This window comes from Engystomops pustulosus, chromosome 7, assembly GCF_040894005.1.
Source record: "Engystomops pustulosus chromosome 7, aEngPut4.maternal, whole genome shotgun sequence".
NCBI lineage: Eukaryota > Metazoa > Chordata > Amphibia > Anura > Leptodactylidae > Engystomops > Engystomops pustulosus.
The window spans coordinates 13,306,999-13,331,628 of NC_092417.1; the positions used below are offsets into that span (position 1 = coordinate 13,306,999).

The 24,630-nt window shown below is 45.0% G+C and overlaps 1 protein-coding gene across 1 annotated transcript; it reads left to right on the top strand.

The window, feature by feature from the left end:
- Window positions 1–665: 665 nt before the first annotated feature.
- On the top strand, window positions 666–22,697 carry DCAF8 (DDB1 and CUL4 associated factor 8). Its single transcript, XM_072114840.1, has 13 exons — window positions 666–983; window positions 2,112–2,200; window positions 6,277–6,950; window positions 9,534–9,674; window positions 9,759–9,853; window positions 9,937–10,047; window positions 10,188–10,260; window positions 11,278–11,335; window positions 13,213–13,320; window positions 15,949–16,079; window positions 17,496–17,615; window positions 17,898–18,014; window positions 21,174–22,697. Exons 2-13 carry the CDS (start codon window positions 2,152–2,154, stop codon window positions 21,291–21,293), a joined length of 1,797 nt encoding a protein of 598 aa, XP_071970941.1. The 5' UTR covers window positions 666–983; window positions 2,112–2,151; the 3' UTR covers window positions 21,294–22,697.
- Window positions 22,698–24,630: the final 1,933 nt, after the last annotated feature.

A 24,630-nucleotide genomic window follows, 5' to 3' on the forward strand; every position in this document is an offset into this window, starting at 1 on the left:
GGTGGGCACTTGAGGCAGGCGGGTGTCGGTGTATATATTCGGGTGAGGTGGGCACATGAGGCAGGCGGGTGTCGGTGTATATATTCGGGTGAGGTGGGCACATGAGGCAGGCGGGTGTCGGTGTATATATTGGGGTGAGGTGGGCACATGAGGCAGGCGGGTGTCGGTGTATATATTGGGGTGAGGTGGGTACATGAGGCAGGCGGGTGTCGGTGTATATATTCGGGTGAGGGGGGCACATGAGGCAGGCGGGTGTCGGTGTATATATTGGGGTGAGGTGGGCACATGAGGCAGGCGGGTGTCAGTGTATATATTGGGGTGAGGTGGGCACATGAGGCAGGCGGGTGTCGGTGTATATATTCGGGTGAGGTGGGCACATGAGGCAGGCGGGTGTCGGTGTATATATTCGGGTGAGGTGGGCACTTGAGGCAGGCGGGTGTCGATGTATATATTGGGGTGAGGTGGGCACATGAGGCAGGCGGGTGTCTGTGTATATATTGGGGTGAGGTGGGCACATGAGGCAGGCGGGTGTCGGTGTATATATTGGGGTGAGGTGGGCACATGAGGCAGGCGGGTGTCGCTGTATATATTCGGGTGAGGTGGGCACATGAGGCAGGCGGGTGTCGGTGTATATATTCGGGTGAGGTGGGCACATGAGGCAGGCGGGTGTCGCGCAGGTTTGGCCGTCAGTCGGGGGAGGAGCCGGGCAGGACATGGCTGCAGCTGATCGGATAAGCTGATCTTCCCCTCTCCCTGGGGCCTGGAGCAGCGCTCAGCCCGGACTCTACACCCGGGATACGGATTATTACAGCTCCGGGGCCCAGGACGCCGATCCCGAGCCCGGGGAGCACCGCGGCCTATTGCAGCCTCGGACTGTCCTGCACGCAGCGCCCGCCTCCGGCCTCTCTCCCCGGGCACCTCCCGCAGCACGTACAGGCGGCTCAGGAGGCCTCGTCTCCGGACCTGACGGCTCCACAGCTCGGGTGACTGCTCTGCCCCTGTCCCCCTCCTCCTGTCACCTCCCGGGGTCCGACATCTGTTTACATAGCGCTCCCCTCCCCCCATGTTTACATGTGCAGCCCCGAGTCACACGGGATCCGAGCCCCCCAATGTATAGAGAGGGGACCCCACTGTGTGTATAGGACCTGTGCCCCCCAATGTATAGAGAGGGGACCCCACTGTGTGTATAGGACCTGTGCCGCCCCCCCCCCCCCCAATGTATAGAGAGGGGACCCCACTGTGTGTATAGGACCTGTGCCCCCCAATGTATAGAGAGGGGACCCCACTGTGTGTATAGGACCTGTGCCCCCCCCCAATGTATAGAGAGGGGACCCCACTGTGTACATAGGACCTGTGCCCCCTAATGTATAGAGAGGGGACCCCACTGTGTGTATAGGACCTGTGCCCCCCAATGTATAGAGAGGGGACCCCACTGTGTGTATAGGACCTGTGCCCCCCCCCAATGTATAGAGAGGGGACCCCACTGTGTGTATAGGACCTGTGCCCCCCCCAATGTATAGAGAGGGGACCCCACTGTGTGTATAGGACCTGTGCCCCCCCCCCAATGTATAGAGAGGGGACCCCACTGTGTGTATAGGACCTGTGCCCCCCAATGTATAGAGAGGGGACCCCACTGTGTGTATAGGACCTGTGCCCCCCAATGTATAGAGAGGGGACCCCACTGTGTGTATAGGACCTGTGCCCCCCAATGTATAGAGAGGGGACCCCACTGTGTGTATAGGACCTGTGCCCCCCAATGTATAGAGAGGGGACCCCACTGTGTATATCGGACCTGTGCCCCCCCCCCCCCCCCCAATGTATAAAGGATTCATCTGTGTGATTATAGAACCTGAACCCAACAACGTATACAAACATAGGACCCCTTACTGGTACATTGGACCCCCATAATGTGTGTATATATAATGTATGACCCTGCGCCCCTCCCTTCCTATCTATAGATTTCCCTGAACTTGTTGTGTATCTGATTCCTGGAGGGTTTCTCTCCTCCTATATATATACCCCGGTATCTGTGTATCATATCTGATCCTGGGAAAGCTGGGTGATGTGGACCCTCCCGCAGGCCTGACCCCGCTCTCTTCTTCTCGCTGCAGGGACTTTGCACTTTCTTCCTCTTGATCCTGGGGAATCGTCATGTCATTCAACGGAGAGATGGCCGAAGGGAAAACCGACCTAACCAATGGTAAGTCCCACATAAAGGATCATCCCCCACCGAAAATACCGGGGAACATCCAAACTGCCTAAACCAAAAAACACCTACATGGAGAGTCCCTTTAAGTCACTACATTGTCTGCAAATGCCACAGTGCCCCCTGCACTGCAAGAGGGTGTAAGCACTAGATTTGGCAGTGTAAAGGGGAACTCCACCAAATCTCAACCCTTCTCTTTTGTGTGCAGGCAGTCCCCGGGTTATAGATGCAGATTTCCCATCAAATCTTGGATGCAGCTGCCTCCAAAATAAACTTGAATCCATCTTAATGAAAATTATTTTCACAGGTTCTTAGGGGCATGTAGTAGCCCAAGGGAGCTCTGGGGGCGCTGTAGCTCCTGTTCCTTTATCTGACCCATGCCTGACATTCCTGCGCTCTGTACATGCGCAGTAGCTCCTGTTCCGGCATCTGAGCCGTGCCTGGCTCTCCTGAGCTCTGTGCATGCGCAGTAGCTCCTGTTCCGGCATCTGAGCCGTGTCTGACTCTCCTGAGCTCTGTGCATGCGCTGTAGCTCCTGTTCCGGCATCTGAGATGTGCCGGACTCTCCTGAGCTCTGTGCATGCGCAGTAGCTCCTGTTCCAGCATCTGAGCCGTGCCGGACTCTCCTGAGCTCTGTGCATGTGCAGTAGCTCCTGTCTCTGAACCGCGCCTGACTCTCCTGAGCTCTGTGCATGCGCAGTAGCTCCTGTTCCGGCATCTGAGCCGTGCCTGACTCTCCTGAGCTCTGTGCATGCGCAGTAGCTCTTGTTACAGTATCTGAGCTGCGCCTGACTCTCCTGAGCTCTGTGCATGCACAGTAGCTCCAGTTCCTGTCTCTGAACCGCGCCTGACTCTCCCGACCTCTGTGCATGCGCAGTAGCTCCTGTTCCAGCATCTGAGCTGTGCCTGACTCTCCTGAGCTCTGTGCATGCGCTGTAGCTCATGTTCCTGTCTCTGAACCGCGCCTGACTCTCCCAACCTCTGTGCATGCGCAGTAGCTCCTGTTCCAGCATCTGAGCTGTGCCTGACTCTCCTGAGCTCTGTGCATGCGCAGTAGCTCCTGTTCCAGCATCTGAGCTGTGCCTGACTCTCCTGAGCTCTGTGCATGCGCTGTAGCTCCTGTTCCAGCATCTGAGCTGTGCCTGACTCTCCTGAGCTCTGTGCATGCGCAGTAGCTCCTGTTCCGGCATCTGAGCCGTGCCTGACTCTCCCGACCTCTGTGCATGCGCAGTAGCTCCTGTTCTGGCATCTGAGCCGTGCCTGACTCTCCTGAGCTCTGTGCATGCGCAGTAGCTCCTGTTCCAGCATCTGAGCTGTGCCTGACTCTCCTGAGCTCTGTGCATGCGCTGTAGCTCCTGTTCCAGCATCTGAGCTGTGCCTGACTCTCCTGAGCTCTGTGCATGCGCTGTAGCTCCTGTTCCTGTCTCTGAACCGCGCCTGACTCTCCTGAGCTCTGTGCATGCGCAGTAGCTCCTGTTCCAGCATCTGAGCTGTGCCTGACTCTCCTGAGCTCTGTGCATGCGCTGTAGCTCCTGTTCCAGCATCTGAGCTGTGCCTGACTCTCCTGAGCTCTGTGCATGCGCTGTAGCTCTTATTCATCTGCTGGCTGCAAGGAATCTATGGAAAGTCAAGCGCATCTCCAGCACTGGAACAGGAACTACTGCCGGGATGCAATTCAGAACTATATATTTTATTATTGGAGCTCCAGACAAAATTATTATTATTATATATTATTTCCCAGTGACAACTAAATTTTGTGTTGTCATGGGAACAAGGATTATCAATATATCCTGACTTAGATGTCTTACAGCCGATCATTACTGAGTGGGACTAAAGTAAGGTCCTGAGAGGTCACCGGGGGCAGAGAGGTCACGTCTGTAACTTTTATCTCTATTACATGGTATCTGCAGCTACTCTTAAAGGGGCACCTCACTGGATTTTGCCCCATTAAACGCCAAAGGTAGATGTGAGTGGCGCTGTCCATAAAACTTCTCAATGAGGATCTTCAGGGGACGCGCGGTCCATACGTGTAACACAGGGTAAAAGTCTGTTTCGGTTGTGCATTATTCCCTACTTAAGGACACCCAACTTACAGACGGACCCCTGTGACCTCTGGTGACCTCTCTGGATGTTACTATAGTCCCAGACTGCAATGATCAGCTGTAAGGTGTCTGTAATGAAGCTTTATTGATAATCCTTGGTCCCATTACAGCAAAAAATTTTAAAACTCCAATTGTCACTGAGGCCAAAAAAAAAAAAAAAATTCTAGAACTACAATTATATAATGTAGAGTTTCGACTTGCATACAAATTCAACTTAAGAACCAACCTGTGGACCCTATCTTGTATGTAACCCGGGGACTGCCTGTACTCCCACGTCTTTGCCCGGCGCCTGCGACCCAATTACAGGAGACGCTGAAAGCGTGTCCGTGTAGGTTCAACGCCATCTTGGGAATGGAGAACATCAAACAGAGTTCCTATAGGTTGCGTCAAAGTAAGAAATAAGTCGGATAACGAGATTTGCGTTTCTATACATGAAGCAAGGCTGTTTAGAGGCTGCGGGCAGGACATTTGGCTGGAGCTCCGGCACGCTAGGAGTTAATACATGAGGTAGGTTGTGAGTCACGGTGTGGGGTGTTCACCACCTTCAGGTATAACTACTCCAGGTACTGCACATGTTTGCGGTAGAGCTGGAAGAAGCTCCCACGGAGCAGCCAACGCTCTATACAGTGAGACGTCCTCCCCTCCCTCCCTCGTATCGCGCTTGTTGGTATTTTTGAGTAAACCTTAAGGAAAAGAGGTAAGTGCTTCTGGATATTTCACCCCGTTAAGCTCCCAGCCCTTTCAGGTAAGGGATGAAATTCCTTTCTAGATTTTTTTTTTTTTTTTTTTAAATTTGAAGTCTCAGCCGACATGTGACAGTGATCAGAGAAGAGTCACTTTTTTACCTGTGATGAGTCTGCAGGGGAAGTGTCACTTCAGACGCCTCTATCGTCCGTTCTCTAGCACCTAAAAACCTGATGCTGGTGTCATATTAAACGTATGAATCTCCTCTCTCGGATCGCACCTGGCTTGTGGTTGTATGATCTACAGAAACGGAACTACATGGCTGGAGATGTGAGGTACTGATAAAGATCCAGTTCTCGCCGGAATCTCTCTAGTTCTGTGGCTCACATGACCTAAAAGAAGTGATTCCTATCTTTAATATCACAGCATTTTTCTAGGTGCTACAGAGCGCAAGTTGGGGGCATTTGAACTCTCATCCTACAGCCTCTTAACTTGACTCCACTCACAAATGAGTCTTGTGTGTGTTGTGGTGTTTTTTTTTTTTTTTTTAACAAAATAATAAATTTTTTCGTTGTTGTATTTCCTTTGCCAATAACGTTTGTACTTCATGTATGGAACTGTGTAAGGTGTCATAATTTGAATTTTTTGTGGAAGGAGCTGACATTTTAATTGTTCCCTTTTTGGGGACTATACAACCCCTTTTGATAGTTGTATGTTGAACGGGGCGATCTGAAATCGGGGGTTTATTTTATTTTTTTTTTATTTTAGGGCCCCCTAGGGTACTTTTAACCCGAGGGGGTCTGATCACTCCTTCTATATACTGCAATATAACTGAAAATGCCATAAGGGGATAGACAATTTTAATAGTTATGCCCGCAACCGCACCAGTGATCGGATGTTGGGGGCGTGTGTTTGCTGGATTCCAACCATGAGCACTCGTTGTACATCAACGACACGAAGATCCATCGTGCTCCGTTAAGGTTAACCCATAGAATAAACATAAGGGGTCATCTTTCATTGTGAAATGAAATCCAAAAAACTCTTTTTTTTTTTTTTTTTTATTACACCTCTCAAATAATAGTGCAATCAAAATACAACCTGTCCTACAAAAAACAAGCCACAATAGGGCTTGTTTTTTGTAGGACAGGTTGTATTTTGATTTTATTGTGTCTGTGTTGACTGGTTGGGAAAAAAATAATTACTGACCTTTTAAGGGCACGGTGGACAAAAAAATTAAGTTGCCACCAATAATTTTTGAGTATGTGAATGTTTGTGTCCTCGCAGGAAGCTTCTCGAGTAGTCCTGAAGATATGTCCGGAGCAGACGAGGGACGGGAAAACTCCTCCGGGATTGAGGTGGAGGCATCGGACATGAGTTTGAGCCTCACCGGCGATGAGACGGGTACGACCCGCGCTGAAAGTAGGGACAGCTGCTCAGAAAGTTCTGGAGAGGATAAGGACTCTGATAGTATGGACGATACGGGACACTACTCCATCAACGACGAGAACCGGGGGAATGACCGATCCCACTCGGAGGATGAGGAGGAAGACGAGGAGGAGGAAGACGAGGACCGCCTACGCAAAAGAAGTCAGAGAAAGAGGGCCAATCATGAGCAGGACTCATCCGATGACGAGAAGGCCCTAGAAGACTGGGTGACCTCTGACAAGACGCCGCTCCCCCGGCCGCGCTGGAAGGCCATCCGTGCGCTGCGGCAGAGGGAGATCGGGACGAGCCGCCGCTTCATCTACGACGCCTGCGGGGCCAGAGGCTTCGTACAGAGGTTCAGGCTACTGCACGGCCTAGACGGGCACCTGGGCTGCGTCAACACCCTGCACTTCAACCAGAGGGGAACGTGGCTAGCGAGCGGCAGCGACGACCTCAAGGTGGTGGTGTGGGACTGGGTGAAGAAAAAACCTGTCTTGGAGTTCGAAAGTGGCCACAAAAGCAACGTGTTTCAGGTACATGTACATAGGGGGCAGTATTATAGTAGTTATATTCTTGTACATAGGGGGCAGTATTATAGTAGTTATATTCTTGTACATAGGGGCAGTATTATAGTAGTTATATTCTTGTACATAGGGGGTAGTATTATAGTAGTTATATTCCTGTACATAGGGGGCAGTATTATAGTAGTTATATTCTTGTACATAGGGGGCAGTATTATAGTAGTTATATTCTTGTACATAGGGGGCAGTATTATAGTAGTTATATTCCTGTACATAGGGGGCAGTATTATAGTAGTTATATTCTTGTACATAGGGGGCAGTATTATAGTAGTTATATTCTTGTACATAGGGGGCAGTATTATAGTAGTTATATTCCTGTACATAGGGGGCAGTATTATAGTAGTTATATTCTTGTACATAGGGGGCAGTATTAGAGTAGTTATATTCTTGTACATAGGGGGCAGTATTATAGTAGTTATATTCTTGTACATAGGGGGCAGTATTAGAGTAGTTATATTCCTGTACATAGGGGGCAGTATTATAGTAGTTATATTCTTGTACATAGGGGGCAGTATTATAGTAGTTATATTCTTGTACATAGGGGGCAGTATTATAGTAGTTATATACCTGTACATAGGGGGCAGTATTATAGTAGTTATATTCTTGTACATAGGGGGCAGTATTATAGTAGTTATATTCTTGTACATAGGGGGCAGTATTATAGTAGTTATATTCTTGTACATAGGGGGCAGTATTATAGTAGTTATATTCTTGTACATAGGGGGCAGTATTATAGTAGTTATATTCTTGTACATAGGGGGCAGTATTATAGTAGTTATATTCTTGTACATAGGGGGCAGTATTACAGTAGTTATATTCTTGTACATAGGGGGCAGTATTATAGTAGTTATATTCCTGTACATAGGGGGCAGTATTATAGTAGTTATATTCCTGTACATAGGGGACAGTATTATAGTAGTTATATTCCTGTACATAGGGGGCAGTATTATAGTAGTTATATTCTTGTACATAGGGGCAGTATTATAGTAGTTATATTCTTGTACATAGGGGCAGTATTATAGTAGTTATATTCCTGTACATAGGGGCAGTATTATAGTAGTTATATACTTGTACATAGGGGGCAGTATTATAGTAGTTATATTCTTGTACATAGGAGGCAGTATTATAGTAGCTATATTCTTGTACATAGGGGGCAGTATTATAGTAGTTATATTCTTGTACATAGGGGGCAGTATTATAGTAGCTATATTCTTGTACATAGGGGGCAGTATTATAGTAGTTATATTCCTGTACATAGGGGGCAGTATTATAGTAGTTATATACTTGTACATAGGGGGCAGTATTATAGTAGTTATATTCTTGTATATAGGGGGCAGTATTATAGTAGTTATATTCTTGTACATAGGGAGCAGTATTATAGTAGTTATATTCTTGTACATAGGGGCAGTATTATAGTAGTTATATTCTTGTACATAGGGGGCAGTATTATAGTAGTTATATTCTTGTACATAGGGGGCAGTATTATAGTAGTTATATTCTTGTACATAGGGGGCAGTATTATAGTAGTTATATTCCTGTACATAGGGGGCAGTATTATAGTAGTTATATTCTTGTACATAGGGGGCAGTATTATAGTAGTTATATTCCTGTACATAGGGGCAGTATTATAGTAGTTATATACTTGTACATAGGGGGCAGTATTATAGTAGTTATATTCTTGTACATAGGAGGCAGTATTATAGTAGCTATATTCTTGTACATAGGGGGCAGTATTATAGTAGTTATATTCTTGTACATAGGGGGCAGTATTATAGTAGCTATATTCTTGTACATAGGGGGCAGTATTATAGTAGTTATATTCCTGTACATAGGGGGCAGTATTATAGTAGTTATATTCTTGTACATAGGGGGCAGTATTATAGTAGTTATATTCTTGTATATAGGGGGCAGTATTATAGTAGTTATATTCTTGTACATAGGGGGCAGTATTATAGTAGTTATATTCTTGCACATAGGGGGCAGTATTATAGTAGTTATATTCTTGTACATAGGGAGCAGTATTATAGTAGTTATATTCTTGCACATAGGGGGCAGTATTATAGTAGTTATATTCTTGTACATAGGGGGCAGTATTATAGTAGTTATATCCCTGTACATAGGGGGCAGTATTATAGTAGTTATATTCTTGTACATAGGGGGCAGTATTATAGTAGTTATATTCTTGTACATAGGGGGCAGTATTATAGTAGTTATATCCCTGTACATAGGGGGCAGTATTATAGTAGTTATATCCCTGTACATAGGAGCAGTATTATAGTAGTTATATTCTTGTATATAGGGGGCAGTATTATAGTAGTTATATCCCTGTACATAGGGGGCAGTATTATAGTATAGTGTTTCTTTTGCTACCTGTGTAATCTTGGTTAAAAATAAATGTTGTAGGGACTGGACCCCCCCATTCCGATATGAACATCCAAGGGGCAGAGTCACAGAGCAGCACAAAGTATTTCAGGACTCTGCCTGTGCCTTGATGCGACCTTCCATATCATTTATTTATTTATTTATTTTTTTTAGGCAAAATTTCTTCCTAACAGCGGAGACTCCACGCTGGCGATGTGCGCTCGGGACGGGCAGGTTCGTGTTGCAGAGCTCTCGGCTACTCAGTGCTGCAAAAACACAAAGCGAGTGGCCCAGCACAAAGGAGCCTCACACAAGGTGGGTGTAATGTCCTTGTCTTTCATGCTTTACACTGCATCCCCGCTCCTCTCTGACATGACGGGATCTGCTCCTCTCCCGCAGCTCGCCCTGGAACCAGACTCTCCATGCACTTTCCTGTCGGCCGGTGAGGACGCTGTGGTCTTCACCATCGACCTGCGGCAAGATCGGCCGGCCTCGTGAGTACCCACTACTGTCTGTACGTCCTTGCGCCCTCCTGCGATTTTTTACTTCTTCTTTACCTGACCTTTCTCTTGTACAGGCGACTGGTGGTCACAAAGGAGAAGGAAAAGAAGATCGGACTCTACACCATCTACGTCAATCCCGCTAACACTTACCAGTTTGCCGTGGGAGGACGAGACCAGTTTGTCCGGTGAGTCATACACCAATTCTGGGACTAGGAAAGCTGGGTGACCCCCCCCCTATAGTACACAGCTTTCCCTTAGTCCTGAATGTGTGTGTGTGTGTGTGTGTGTGTGTGTGGGCTGATTTCTCTGTGGATTCCTCTTGTAGGATTTACGACCAGCGGAAAATTAACGAGAATGAAAATAACGGCGTCCTGAAGAAGTTCTGTCCTCATCACCTGGTAAGTGCTATGAGGGAGCCCTTCCCATAAAGGGGTTGTACAAAAGGTTATTCACCTATCCACAGGATGAGGTGATCGGTGGGGATCCAGCTTCTGGGATCATGAGACCAGGAATTCGGATAATGGTGATCCTGTTGGCCATAATGATAATTGCTTTTTATAGCGCACACAGATTACACAGCGCTGCACAGAGGCTCACAATTTAATCAACCTACCAGTGTGTTTTGGAGTGTGGGAGGAAACCGGAGGACCAGGAGGAAACCCACGCAAACACGGAGAGAACATACAAACTCTTTGCAGATGTTGACCTGGATGGGACTTGAATCCAGGACCCCAGCGGTGCAAGGCTGTAGTGCTAACCACTGAGACGCGCTGCTCTGTAATTGGTAGATGGGATGGTGTAGCATGCATTCTTCCGCTCCTGTAGTATGGGAGTGTCAGAAATTTGCTGAGCAGTGTGTTCCGGGTATATCCTGCACTCCCATGGACCGTAAATGGAAGTGCCGGAGATACCGGAGCAGTCTTGGAGATTACGGAGTGCACCATATTTTTGGTTGGTCTCCCATTGAAGCTGCGAAATGTCTCAATAAAATACAGAATTGATCGTTGGGTAGCGGACAGGACCATTCAAATGGACAATACATAACTGTATACCGGTAGAGGGGTGTTTATGGCCAGTAAGCAATGGGGAAGGGGGTACACGGAAACTTTCCATAACTTGTAGGGGTCTCTTGTGCTTTCACAGGGTGCAGTGGCTCTGAGATCACCATTGAGCAGGGGGTCAGAGAACATGTTACATGGGCTTGCGTGGTTGTTTTGCAGACAGGACAGGTCAAAAAGAAGGAAGAATTCGATCCCTCAGTGCTCTCAGCATGCTCAGTGTCTGACAGCCCTGGGGGGCCGTGACATGCCCATATACGGGGGTCTTCAGTGCTCTCTGCAGAAAACACACTGACCAATTTTATCCAGTAGGGGGCGCCAGGAGCCTCTTTATGACTGCATGTTCTTTTCTTATAGGTAACAAGTGAAGCAAAAGCAAATATCACGTGTCTGGTGTACAGCCATGACGGCACAGGTGAGCGCCCACCCGCCTCCCGCCAGGGGCGTTTAAAGGGAATGTCATTTTTCTGTGCCCCTTAAAGGGCAGAGTACATCTGCCTTTAAAGGGGGGTTAACTAGGTCAGTCCCTTATCGCGCTGCCTGTCTGCAGGTCACAAGTTGATGATTAACGTGTGCAGCGGCCATGTTTATCTGTCTGCTCCAAGTTATTATATATCCCCCCCTTCCCCACCGCCCTGAGATCTGCCGGGGAAGAGATCTCGGCTTCATTCACACTGCATAATCCAAATGTTTCCACACGGAGGAAGCTGCGGCTGTGTGTCACGCCTCGCATGCCAGGATGAAGCTTTTCGGAAGCTATTGCTCTCCGTTATCAGCCCTCAGCACTGGATTATTCTGCTCAGTGCCAGGTGGAGGGGGAGAAAGGCAGAGATTTCACAGATCAGTCCATACTGGCGCAGATCAGTCCCTGGGGCTGCCTCCTGTATACACCTGCCAGGGGAATACCAGTGGTTGCCATAACAGGGGTCTGGGTAGGTTTTTGGGCCTGGCGACAATATACAGAGAGCTCTATAGGGACACTGCTGTTACCGTAAGGAACCTTCCTCCCATGTACACGGCACACGTCGCAGATTACATGTGGATTTTCCGCAGGACAATCCACAACGTGACCAGATACCGTAAATGTAGAGGATACAGTCCTGGTGATGAATAGATCCTGACCGAGAACTGAAGAATCCATAAAAATATCTAATTTCTCTTCCACTATCTATTCTGTATAATCATTGCTCTTATTGGCCAGAACCTTGAGGAAAACGGGTCCTTCCTGTATAGGGAAGGATTGTTTACTGTAAGAGCAGGAAGGACCTTCTTTCCTCAATGCTCTGGCAGAGTCCTGCATAGTCTCACTGCTCTTACAGTAAAGAATCCTCCTCTATATGTATGTAGGTTCTTGTTCGAGTTCTATGAGGATATTCTGATGGAGGAAACCATAGTCTTACTGCTCTTACAGTAAAGAATCCTCCTTCATATTCGTGAGGACCAATATGACAGCAATGATTATAAATAATTGATCCTGGCAGAGAACGGCAAATTCTTACATAAATAATTATCTCCTATATGTTTAAGGACCTTCTTTTCGCTAGGTTTCAGCCGAGGATGGAATAGTTTTACTGCTGTATATAAATATACAGGATATGCTGGATATAAATACACCCCTGCACCACAGTATTATGCTCTTACAGTAAAGAATCTGCATAGATACTGAGGAGGATTCTGACTGGCTGTGGGGAGGGGCAGGAGGATTCTGACTGGCTGTGGGGAGGGGCAGGAGGATTCTGACTGGCTGTGGGGAGGGGCAGGAGGATTCTGACTGGCTGTGGGGAGGGGCAGGAGGATTCTGACTGGCTGTGGGGAGGGGCAGGAGGATTCTGACTGGCTGTGGGGAGGGGCAGGAGGATTCTGACTGGCTGTGGGGAGGGGCAGGAGGATTCTGACTGGCTGTGGCTAGGTCTCCATCCAATAGCATAGAGAGGGGAAAGGTGTAGATGAAGACAAGTAACATAATGACCAGAAATCATGTTACTCATTTGCATAAACCAGACCCCTGACTGCTGTGTAGTTTTAGAAAGATCTGCTACACTATATAATGCACCTATAGATAATGGATGAGAAGATTCCTACATAAATACAATTGGATAATTTTGTGATCTGGATCTGGGGTTGGATTGTGTAACTCGACTCCTCTTCCTAGAAACAAAGTATCCAATTAGGAGGCTAGAAAATGGGTTGTCTTACAGGCTCCGCCCCCGAGGAGCTATTTCAGATCTCCGGGAGAAAAGTATTGGTTTAGTGTAAATGTGTTTCTTTCTCCATGTTGTTGTTTCCGTCCAGAGCTCCTCGCCAGCTATAACGACGAAGACATCTACCTGTTCAACTCCTCTCACACGGACGGGGCGGAGTATATAAAGAAGTACAAGGGGCACCGGAATAACGCCACAGGTGAGGGAAACTGAGAGACCTCTTTATTAAGGTCCTATACTGCCTCACTTGCTATATATTAGTCTGGAATGCTGGATGATGCTTACAGGGAACCAGTTAGCAAGTGCGACCATGTAATACTGCAGCCAGTGTTGGGTATTTTCCCTGGAGAGATGTGTAATCATAACTTTGTGCATGTTAGTAGCAGCAGGACTGTGATATGTATTTATATTGCAGGATTATACAGAGTGTGTGTCATCACACTGCTGTGCTCTGTGCACTCTGCTGTGCTCTGTGCTCTCTGCAGCCAGTGTTGGGAATTTGTTCCTGAAGAGATGTGTAATCAACCTGTATGTTGTTAGTAGCAGCAGGACTGTGAAATAAGGACTTGTATTCCAGAATTGTAGCCTCTTTGAGTGTAGAGGCAGCATGTCCTCACACTGCTTTGCTCTTGCTGTATTGTCCAGTTCGTTCCAGTCTTCTGGTTGGATACTACAGAAGTCAAAGACTCTTAGGAGAATAGCTGTAAACCAGTGGGGAGGCTCTGCGGAGCAGCTCAATCCAGAGAACACAGAGCACAGCAGTGTGAGGACATAATACTGCATAATACTGAAATATACACTCACCGGCCACTTTATTAGGTACACCTGTCCAACTGCTCGTTAACACTTAATTTCTAATCAGCCAATCACATGGCGGCACCTCAGTGCATTTAGGCATGTAGACATGGTCAAGACAATCTCCTGCAGTTCTCCCGAGCATCAGTATGGGGAAGAAAGGTGATTTGTGGCCTTTGAACGTGGCATGGTTGTTGGTGCCAGAAGGGCTGGTCTGAGTATTTCAGAAACTGCTGATCTACTGGGATTTTCACGCACAACCATCTCTAGGGTTTACAGAGAATGGTCCGAAAAAGAAAAAACATCCAGTGAGCGGCAGTTCTGTGGGCGGAAATGCCTTGTTGAGGTCAGAGGAGAATGGGCAGACTGGTTCCAGCTGATAGAAAGGCAACAGTGACTCAAATCGCCACCCGTTACAACCAAGGTAGGCAGAAGAGCATCTCTGAACGCACAGTACGTCCAACTTTGAGGCAGATGGGCTACAGCAGCAGAAGACCACACCGGGTGCCACTCCTTTCAGCTAAGAACAGGAAACTGAGGCTACAATTTGCACAAGCTCATCGAAATTGGACAGTAGAAGATTGGAAAAACGTTGCCTGGTCTGTTGAGTCTCGATTTCTGCCGCAACATTTGGATGGTAGGGTCAGAATTTGGCGTCAACAACATGAAAGCATGGATCCATCCTGCCTTGTATCAGCGGCTCAGGCTGGTGGTGATGGTGTCATGGTGTGGGGAATATTTTCTTGGCACTCTTTGGGCCCCTTGGTACAACGCCACAGCCTACCTGAGTATTGTTGCTGCCCATGTCCATCCCTTTATGAGCACCATGTACCCTGTAACATCTGATGGCTACTTTCAGCAGGATAATGCGCCATGTCATAAAGCTGGAATCGTCTCAGACTGGTTTCTTGAACATGACAATGAGGTCACTGGACTCAAATGGCCTCCACAGTCACCAGATCTCAATCCAATAGAGCATCTTTGGGATGTGGTGGAACGGGAGATTCGCATCATGGATGTGCAGCCGACAAATCTGCAGCAACTGTGTGATGCCATCATGTCAATATGGAGCAAAATCTCTGAGGAGCTTCCAGCACCTTGTTGAATCTATGCCACGAAGAATTGAGGCAGTTCTGAAGGCAAAAGGGGGTCCAACCCGTTACTAGCATGGTGCACCTAATAAAGTGGCCGGTGAGTGTAAATCACAGTTCTGTTGCTACTAAAAACATACACAAATGTCTGATTGAACGTCTCTCCATGGTCATACACAACACTGGCTTCACAAAGCGCAGCAGTGTGAGGATATATCCACAGCATTATCCTGGACTACAAATCCATTTTCACAGTCCTGCTGCTACTACCAATATTCAGAAAAGTCTGATTATACATTTAAATAAAAGAATTATTATTACAGAAAAGTCTGATTATACAACTGTTCAGGGACAAGACCCGATACTGTACGGGAGACACCATATTTCACAGTCCTGCTGATACTAAGAGCACACACGCACTGTTATCCATATCTCCATGGACAATACATGGCTGGTCTGTATGGTGACACCTGCTGACGGGTTCCCTTAGTTTCTGCTTTTGTCTTGGTGATTGCATGCAGCTCCTCATCAGTCCAGCAGAGGGCAGTACAGGCCAGCACATGCCCCATGCTTTATCCCTGATCACACCAGGCAGCAACCTGTACTTCACCAGGGCTCATTAACCCTTCCCATGCTGCAGCGTCTCCAGCAGGCCGGTGCGATGCTCTGCAGGCAGTACATTTCTGCTGTGTCTTCTCGTTCCCCCGTCTGTGCGAGCTCATTAAATATTCCCAGCTAAGTGCTCCCCTGTTTATGCAGATTTATGCTGACACCAAATTCTTTAGCGCCTTTTAACTTTCCTGGCACAGGGAGGGGAGGCTGGGGGTTGTAGTACCCCCGAAATCCTAGATTGCACCTAGAGCTAGCGGCAATGTTGCAGGATGTTTCAGGCGCCCTGATTGTTTGCTTTCTCTATCAGTTATCGATTTTTATTTTTCTAGTGAAAGGGGTTAATTTCTATGGGCCGAAGAGCGAGTTCGTGGTGAGCGGAAGCGACTGCGGCCACATCTTCCTGTGGGAGAAATCCTCTTGTCAGATTGTGCAGTTCATGGACGGCGACAAGGGCGGAGTGGTAAGGAAAAATAACCCGTCTATACATAAATTTTTTTTTTTTTTTTTTTTTTTTTTTAATAGCACTTCATTAATAATAATATTATTATTATTATTAATATTATTATTATTTACACTAATATTAGATTTAATAATAAATGATACAAATAATGAAATGCAATATATTTTATTATTATTCATAAATTAAGTAATTTATTATTAATTAATATATAATATATTAAAATGTTATTTTTAAATTAATATTTTAGTATTGAATATATATATATATATATATATATATTTATTTATTTTTTTCATACAATAAATTGAATTTATAATTAAAAAATAATAATTTAATATATAATTTTTTTACTGTTTAACTATGTTAATATTAATAGGAGTTTTATGAAAATTAAAATTCCCTGTATGGGTTTATAATAGATCCATGCTTGCTGCCATTGAATAGAGATCTTCAAGGTTTTTTTTTTTCCTTCCATGGAATAAGTCTCTTTCCTGGTCATAGTCCCATGGCTATAACTTGGTCTCCCATCAATTTGCTGTAATATCCTTGTAATGAGTCAAGCGCCCCACAAGATAGATTATTGTCAGAATGTATTTAATTATTGTGGATGAAGTATGGTTATCCCTGATTCCAGGCTATAGTTACCTGTTCACACTTAAACAAAATTTCTGTTGTTAAAAAAACTACCAATAGAAAATGAGACTGATGGAGAGGAGGGGGATGCAGCTGCAGCCAAGTGTGTGGCTGTGCTGTGAGAGGGGAGGAGGAGCTGCTCTAAAATTGCACATGATCACCTAGGACTAGGTGATAAACTCTCTCCACAGGATCAGGGTTGCACATGCTGGTCAGTAGGGGGGGGGCGGCTGAACGAATCCTGAGAGGAAGGGGATGCAGCTTCATATGCTGAGAGAGGGAGGGAGGAACTGCTCTCTGTCTGCAGATGTTTGTTATTGTTCTAGGATTAAATGCTATCCTCCTTCTATAGGACACAGGTTGCTTGGTGTGACTGTGCTGTGAGAGGGGAGGAGGAGCTGCTTTCAGATTGCAGTTATTGTCCTAGGACTTGGTGGTATCCTCCTTTCCACAGGACTAGGGTTTTGGTGGGGTGACTGAATTCTGAGAAGGGGATGGAGCTCACTTTGTGTCGGCTGAGCTGTGAGAGGGGAGGAGGAGCTGGAAGGATATTAGTAAGTTCTTGCAATTTGGCATCAGCAGACAAAGTTTCTGCAGCTGGATATCTATAGGGGTTAATTGTACCAAAAAGTGGTGCTTTTTTTCCAAATTCTGCACTACGTTGAGAGGTTATATGAGGTTTCTAGTCACTGACTGCAAGCAGAGATCCTCAGGAGGTAACCCTGAGGCAGCAGAGCTATGTGGGTAGTGACAATGAGTAGTGACCTCTTGGTGTCTCTGCAGGTGAATTGCTTGGAGCCTCACCCCCACCTCCCCGTCCTGGCGACCAGCGGCCTGGACTATGACGTGAAGATCTGGATCCCTACAGCCAAAGATCCCACCGGGCTGGACGGACTCAAAGAGGTGAGTCCTGAGCTCCAGGCTCTCAAGGGTTAACAGCCCCTCCTCAAAAGCGTCCTCCGAATGTGTGGGCCCAAAATTAGTCAGCTCGGCGGTGAGCTCATCTCTGATCCATATGGTGCTGTAGTCACCGCTCCCGGGAGACGAGACTCGTGCCGTGCGAGATACAAAACACTGAGGGGGGGGCGCTATACCAGCATGGAGGGTAATGATAGGGCCTGCTGGGATCTACTGAGGGGGTACCCACAACTTTATGAATTTCTCTCCTCAATCCTCTGATCCCAGGTTATTAAGAAAAACAAGCGGGAGAGAGACGAAGACAGTCTACACCACGCAGATCTGTTTGATAACCACATGCTATGGTTTCTAATGCACCATCTTCGGCAAAGGGGGCACCGCCGGGTGAGTATAACTACTATAATACTGCCCCCTATGTACAAGAATATACCTACTATAATACTGCCCCCTATGTACAGGAATATAACTACTATAATACTGCCCCCTATGTACAGGAATATAACTACTATAATACTGCCCCCTATGTACAGGAACATAACTACTATAATACTGCCCCCTATGTACAAGAATATAACTACTATAATACTGCCCCTATGTACAAGAATATAACTACTATAATACTGCCCCCTATGTACAAGGATATAACTACTATAATACTGCCCCCTATGTACAAGAATATAACTACTATAATACTGCCCACTATGTACAAGAATATAACTACTATAATACTGCTCCTATGTACAAGAATATAACTACTATAATACTGCCCCCTATGTACAGGAATATAACTACTATAATACTGCTCCTATGTACAAGAATATAACTACTATAATACTGCCCCCTATGTACAGGAATATAACTACTATAATACTGCTCCCTAAGTACAGGAATATAACTACTATAATACTGCCCCCTATGTACAAGAATATAACTACTATAATACTGCCCCCTATGTACAAGAATATAACTACTATAATACTGCCCCCTATGTACAAGAATATAACTACTATAATACTGCCCCCTATGTACAAGAATATAACTACTATAATACTGCCCCCTATGCACAAGAATATAACTACTATAATACTGCCCCCTATGTACAGGAATATAACTACTATAATACTGCCCCCTATGTACAAGAATATAACTACTATAATATTGCCCCCTATGTACAAGAATATAACTACTATAATATTGCCCCCTATGTACAAGAATATAACTACTATAATATTGCCCCCTATGTACAGGAATATAACTACTATAATACTGCCCCCTATGTACAAGACTATAACTACTATAATACTGCCCCCTATGTACAAGAATATAACTACTATAATACTGCCCCCTATGTACAAGGATATAACTACTATAATACTGCCCCCTATGTACAGGAATATAACTACTATAATACTGCTCCCTAAGTACAGGAATATAACTACTATAATACTGCCCCCTATGTACAAGAATATAACTACTATAATACTGCCCCCTATGTACAAGAATATAACTACTATAATACTGCCCCCTATGTACAAGAATATAACTACTATAATACTGCCCCCTATGTACAAGAATATAACTACTATAATACTGCCCCCTATGCACAAGAATATAACTACTATAATACTGCCCCCTATGTACAGGAATATAACTACTATAATACTGCCCCCTATGTACAAGAATATAACTACTATAATATTGCCCCCTATGTACAGGAATATAACTACTATAATACTGCCCCCTATGTACAGGAATATAACTAATATAATACTGCCTCCTATGTACAGGAATATAACTACTATAATACTGCCCCCTATGTACAAGAATATAACTACTATAATACTGCCCCCTATGTACAAGAATATAACTACTATAATACTGCCCCCTATGTACAAGAATATAACTACTATAATACTGCCCCCTATGTACAAGAATATAGCTACTATAATACTGCCCCCTATGTACAAGGATATAACTACTATAATACTGCCCCTATGTACAGGAATATAACTACTATAATACTGCCCCTATGTACAAGAATATAACTACTATAATACTGCCCCCTATGTACAAGAATATAACTACTATAATACTGCCCCCTATGTACAAGAATATAACTACTATAATACTGCCCCCTATGTACAAGAATATAACTACTATAATACTGCCCCCTATGTACAAGAATATAACTACTATAATACTGCCCCCTATGTACAAGAATATAACTACTATAATACTGCCCCCTATGTACAAGAATATAACTACTATAATACTGCCCCCTATGTACAAGAATATAGCTACTATAATACTGCCCCCTATGTACAGGAATATAACTACTATAATACTGCCCCCTATGTACAGGAATATAACTACTATAATACTGCCCCCTATGTACAAGAATATAACTACTATAATACTGCCCCATATGTACAAGAATATAACTACTGTAATACTGCCCCCTATGTACAAGAATATAACTACTATAATACTGCCCCCTATGTACAGGAATATAACTACTATAATACTGCCTCCTATGTACAAGAATATGACTACTATAATATTGAGCCCCCCTATGGTTGATCTCTCTTCCCCATGGCTATAATTAGGGGTCCTGCGCTGAGGCTTAGAGCTGCAGGTGTGGAGATGATTGGTCTGTCTTGTCCTTCTGACTCTTCTCATAAAGGGTGACAGTTCCCTCCCTGGTTACAATGTGTCACCGCTCGTCGTGTAGTTGGGGTTGTACCTTCTGCTGTTGATCATTTCGCATATTTTAACCTCTCATATTCTTGTTGCGGTAAAGAGACGCTTTGGTTTGTGCCTTCATATTTCGGGCAGCCAAGTATCCGCACTACAGGTCCAGGACAGAAGAATTCTTGATCTTGACAAGAGATGGGAGGACCTGATAGTCGGGTTCTGACACCTGAACTGGACATATTACGACCCTGACGGCCCAACATCCAATCCGGCCAATGGACACCCCTAGCATCTAGCCATGTGTATGGGTGTCCGCCCGGCCAATCACAGCCAAGGCTAGTTGCTAGGGGCATCAATTTAACCGATTTTGGGTTTTCTGCTGACAATATGGTAATATTGGGATCCGCTCATCTTGAATGGTGATCTTCAATATTCTGCGACCAAAGCATCGACGTGATTACAATATTATATATGAAGCAGTAAAATCCAAAAACCAACCTAAAAAAATTTAGGGGGGGGGAGGTGGTTGAATAGTAAAAAGAAAACACTCCAAATGTGGTTCCAACACATCAGGTGTAAGTTACTGGAAGACAGACGAAGGCGTGATATTACAACGTGGGTAATGGGTACAAAAAAATAAAAAATTTGTTTACCCGATTCCTAAAAAAAAAATACTTTATCATAATATAATATCATAACAAATGTCTGAAAAAATAAAATTAAGTGACTTCATCGTCAAGGCCCAAAAATTTGTGAAGAAAGAGTTAAAACAACAAAAAAAATTTACAAATATATGATTTTTTTTTTTTTTTATTTTTAAAAATGACCTTCCCGCTTCATGATGAACAGAGGAGAAGAGATCCGGGTCTGAACACGGCCGACGCGGACTCTGACGACTCCCCCAGCACCTCAGACAGTTCTGACGACGACGAAGAGGGTCCGGATCGAGTCCAGTGCATCCCCTCCTGAGCCTCCTGTCTCCCCACCCTCCTCTGTGTGGGGCGGAGCTTCCCTTTCCTCTGTGGGGCGGAGCTTCCCCCTTCCTCCTGTGAAGAGGACGAGTGGCCGGGGGCTGCACTTTACTAATTGACAGCTTTTTATGAAAGTTCTAGGACTGTAGTGTAAGACCCCGCGCTGCTCCTCTCTGGTATTTTTGTTTCTCCATCAGAAAAGGGGGGGGGGGGCGATAATTTTTTATTTTTTTGCTTTTGCATAACTGCACTTTGAATATGTCGGGTGAAAAAGAGGGCGATCCGGGCGACGGAACCTTCAGTCTCTTCCCGCTATCCGGACTCTTTATTCTAGACCCGTTTATTACCAGCAGTTTAAGAGCCTATGGAACCAGAAGGAGGAAAAACAAAAAAGGGGACTGTATATATAAAGGATAAAAAAAAAAAAACCTAAAAATTCTCGGTCGAGGGGAGAGTAAGAATTATTTTTGTATGTAAATTTTTTTTTTTTTTTTTCTTCTTGTTTGTAGGACAAAAAGAATAACCGGCCATCTTTAGCCACCTCGTACACCCCCGTCATTATTCTGTTTTTTGTTGTTTTTTTTTTTCCGTCACAGAATCCAGTAAAGTCTTAAACTTCAGATTGTGCGTTTGGTTACGAAAATTTAAAAAAAATTGCATGCCACAAAGAGAAAAAAAAATGCACGGAGCGAGATCAATGTGCATCCATGCTTGAATGAGTGATTTTATTGTAAATTTTTTTTTTTTTCTTATTTGTTAGAATTTTTTTTTTTTTTTTTTTTTTTTTTTTTTTTTTTCTTCTCGATCACTTTTTTTCATTACCATTCAGTTCCGGACCTGGTGGAGAATTCCTCCGGCCCCGTACGGTTCTATTGCTTGGGAGTAGTGGCGTCACTATCGCACAAGGTCCTAGTCATAGGCTGAATATTGTTTCAATGGGGAGAAATTCGTTGTTTTTTTTTTTTTTTTTTCCTTATTTTGAAGCTTCCCAGAGTCTATGGTGACGCTCATGTTTAGATATCGGTAGTATATTCCGGATCTCCCACCTAGCGGATCAATCACACTCTGGAGTCGATGGCTTTTTTTTCCCCTCCCTGAGCAGATCCTATGTATATAATGCGTTTGTTTGCACTTTCCAGAGTTTTTTTCCCCTGTTTATATATAATAATTTTTTTTTTCTCTACAGTTTTCATTAAACCTCTATTGAGGAAAAAAAAAAATTCTAGAAAATCTATTTAAAAAAAAAAAAAAAATTATCTTCACCTTCTCCAACAACTGTTTAATGTGCATTTCTGAGAAATAATGAAAAATCTGGCTGAACCAAACTTGAGGATTTTGAAGCAGTAAAAAAAAAAAAAAATTAAAATTGCTTTGCTTTATCACTGTTTTATTAATCTATCCAGCTGGATGTTTATGAAGTTGCAAATTGTTAAGTTTAAATAAATGAATATTATATATTATATAGAAATAAATGCAATAAGAGAAGTTAACTCTGTCTGTGCCTGGGCTTTTTATTTTTTTAAGGGATTGTGTTTTGCGTGGGGTTTTTTTTTTTATTTTTATTTTTGTGTTGTGAGTGCACCTCCTGAGCAATTTCATGTAGGTTTTCTCTAAACTACATTCAAAAGTTATTGACCCTGTAGTTTTGGATGTGAAGGAACTCCTAGTGGGTGGTAATGGACACGCCCCCGAGTAAAAGGTTACCAACTGATTTGTCAGTATAAGCGAATTCATACATGCATATTTCCAGTGACCACATCTGTTGAAAGGCTGGACGGATTTTTGAAAAGCAAACCCCAAATTGCTCAGCAGCAATTGTACAGTGACTATGGAAAGTATTCGGCCCCTTGTTAGTCTTTGTTTCATTGCAGCCAGTTGGGAAGATCAAAAAAGTTTTTTTTGCTTATTTAATGTACATTCTCCCCCATCTTGACAGAAGAGAAAACAAAAATGTAGATATTTTTGCTAATTAATTTAGAAAAACTGAAATATCACATGGTCGTAAGTATTGAGCCCCTTTGCTGTGACATTCCTATTTAACTTGCATGCTATATATTACAGGGGGCTGGCAGGCTATATACTACAGGGGGATGCAAGGCTGTATACTAGAAGGGGCTGGCTGACTTTATACTAGAAGGGGCTGGCAAGCTATATACAAGGGCAATGGCAGGCTATATACGACAGGGGGATGCAAGGCTGTATACTAGAAGGGGCTGGCTGACTATATACTAGAAGGGGCTGGCTGACTATACTAGAAGGGGCTAGCAAGCTATATACAAGGGCAATGGCAGGATTATACACTACAGGGGGCTAGCAGGCTATGTATTACAGGGGCTGGCAGGCTATATATTACAGGGAGCTGGCTGACTATATACTACAGGGGGCTAGAAGGCAATATACTACAGGGGGCTAGCAGGCTATATATTACAGGGGCCTGGCTGGCTGGCTATATACTACAGGGGCCTGGCTGGCTGGCTATATACTACAGGGGCCTGGCTGGCTGGCTATATACTACAGGGGGACTGGCAGGCTATATACTACAGGGGGACTGGCAGGCTATATACTACAGGGGGACTGGCAGGCTATATACTACAGGGGGACTGGCAGGCTATATACTTCAGGGGGCTGGCAGGCTATATACTACAGGGGGTTGGCTGGCTATATACTACAGGGGGCTGCAGGATATATACTAGCGGACTGGCAGGCTATATACTACAAGGGGCTGGCAATCTATATACTGCAGGGGTCTGGCAGTCTATATACTACAGGTGGCTGGATATATACTACAAGGGACTGGCAGGCTATATACTACAGGTTGCTGGCAGGCTATATACTACAGGAAGCTAGCAGGCTATATACTACAGGTTGCTGGCAGGCTATATTACTACAGGGGCTGACAGGCTTTATACTACAGGGGGCTGACAGGCCATATACTACTGGGGGCTGCCATGTATACCACAGGGGGCTGCAGGATATATATTAGCTGGCTGGCAGGCTATATACTACAGGAGCTAGCTGGCTATATACTACAGGGGCTGACAGGCCATATACTAGAGGGGGCTGGCAAGCCATGTACTACAGGGAGCTAGCAGGCTATATACTACAGGGGGCTGCAGGATATATACTAGCGGGCTGGCAGGCTATATACTACAGGGGGCTGACAGGCTTTATCCTACAGGGGGCTGACAGGCTTTATCCTACAGGGGGCTGGCAGTCTTTATACTACAGGGGGCTGGCAGGCTATATACTACAGAGGGCTGGCTATATACTACCGGGCTGGCAAGCTATATACTACAGGGGGCTGCATGGCCATATACTACAGGGGGTCTAGCAGG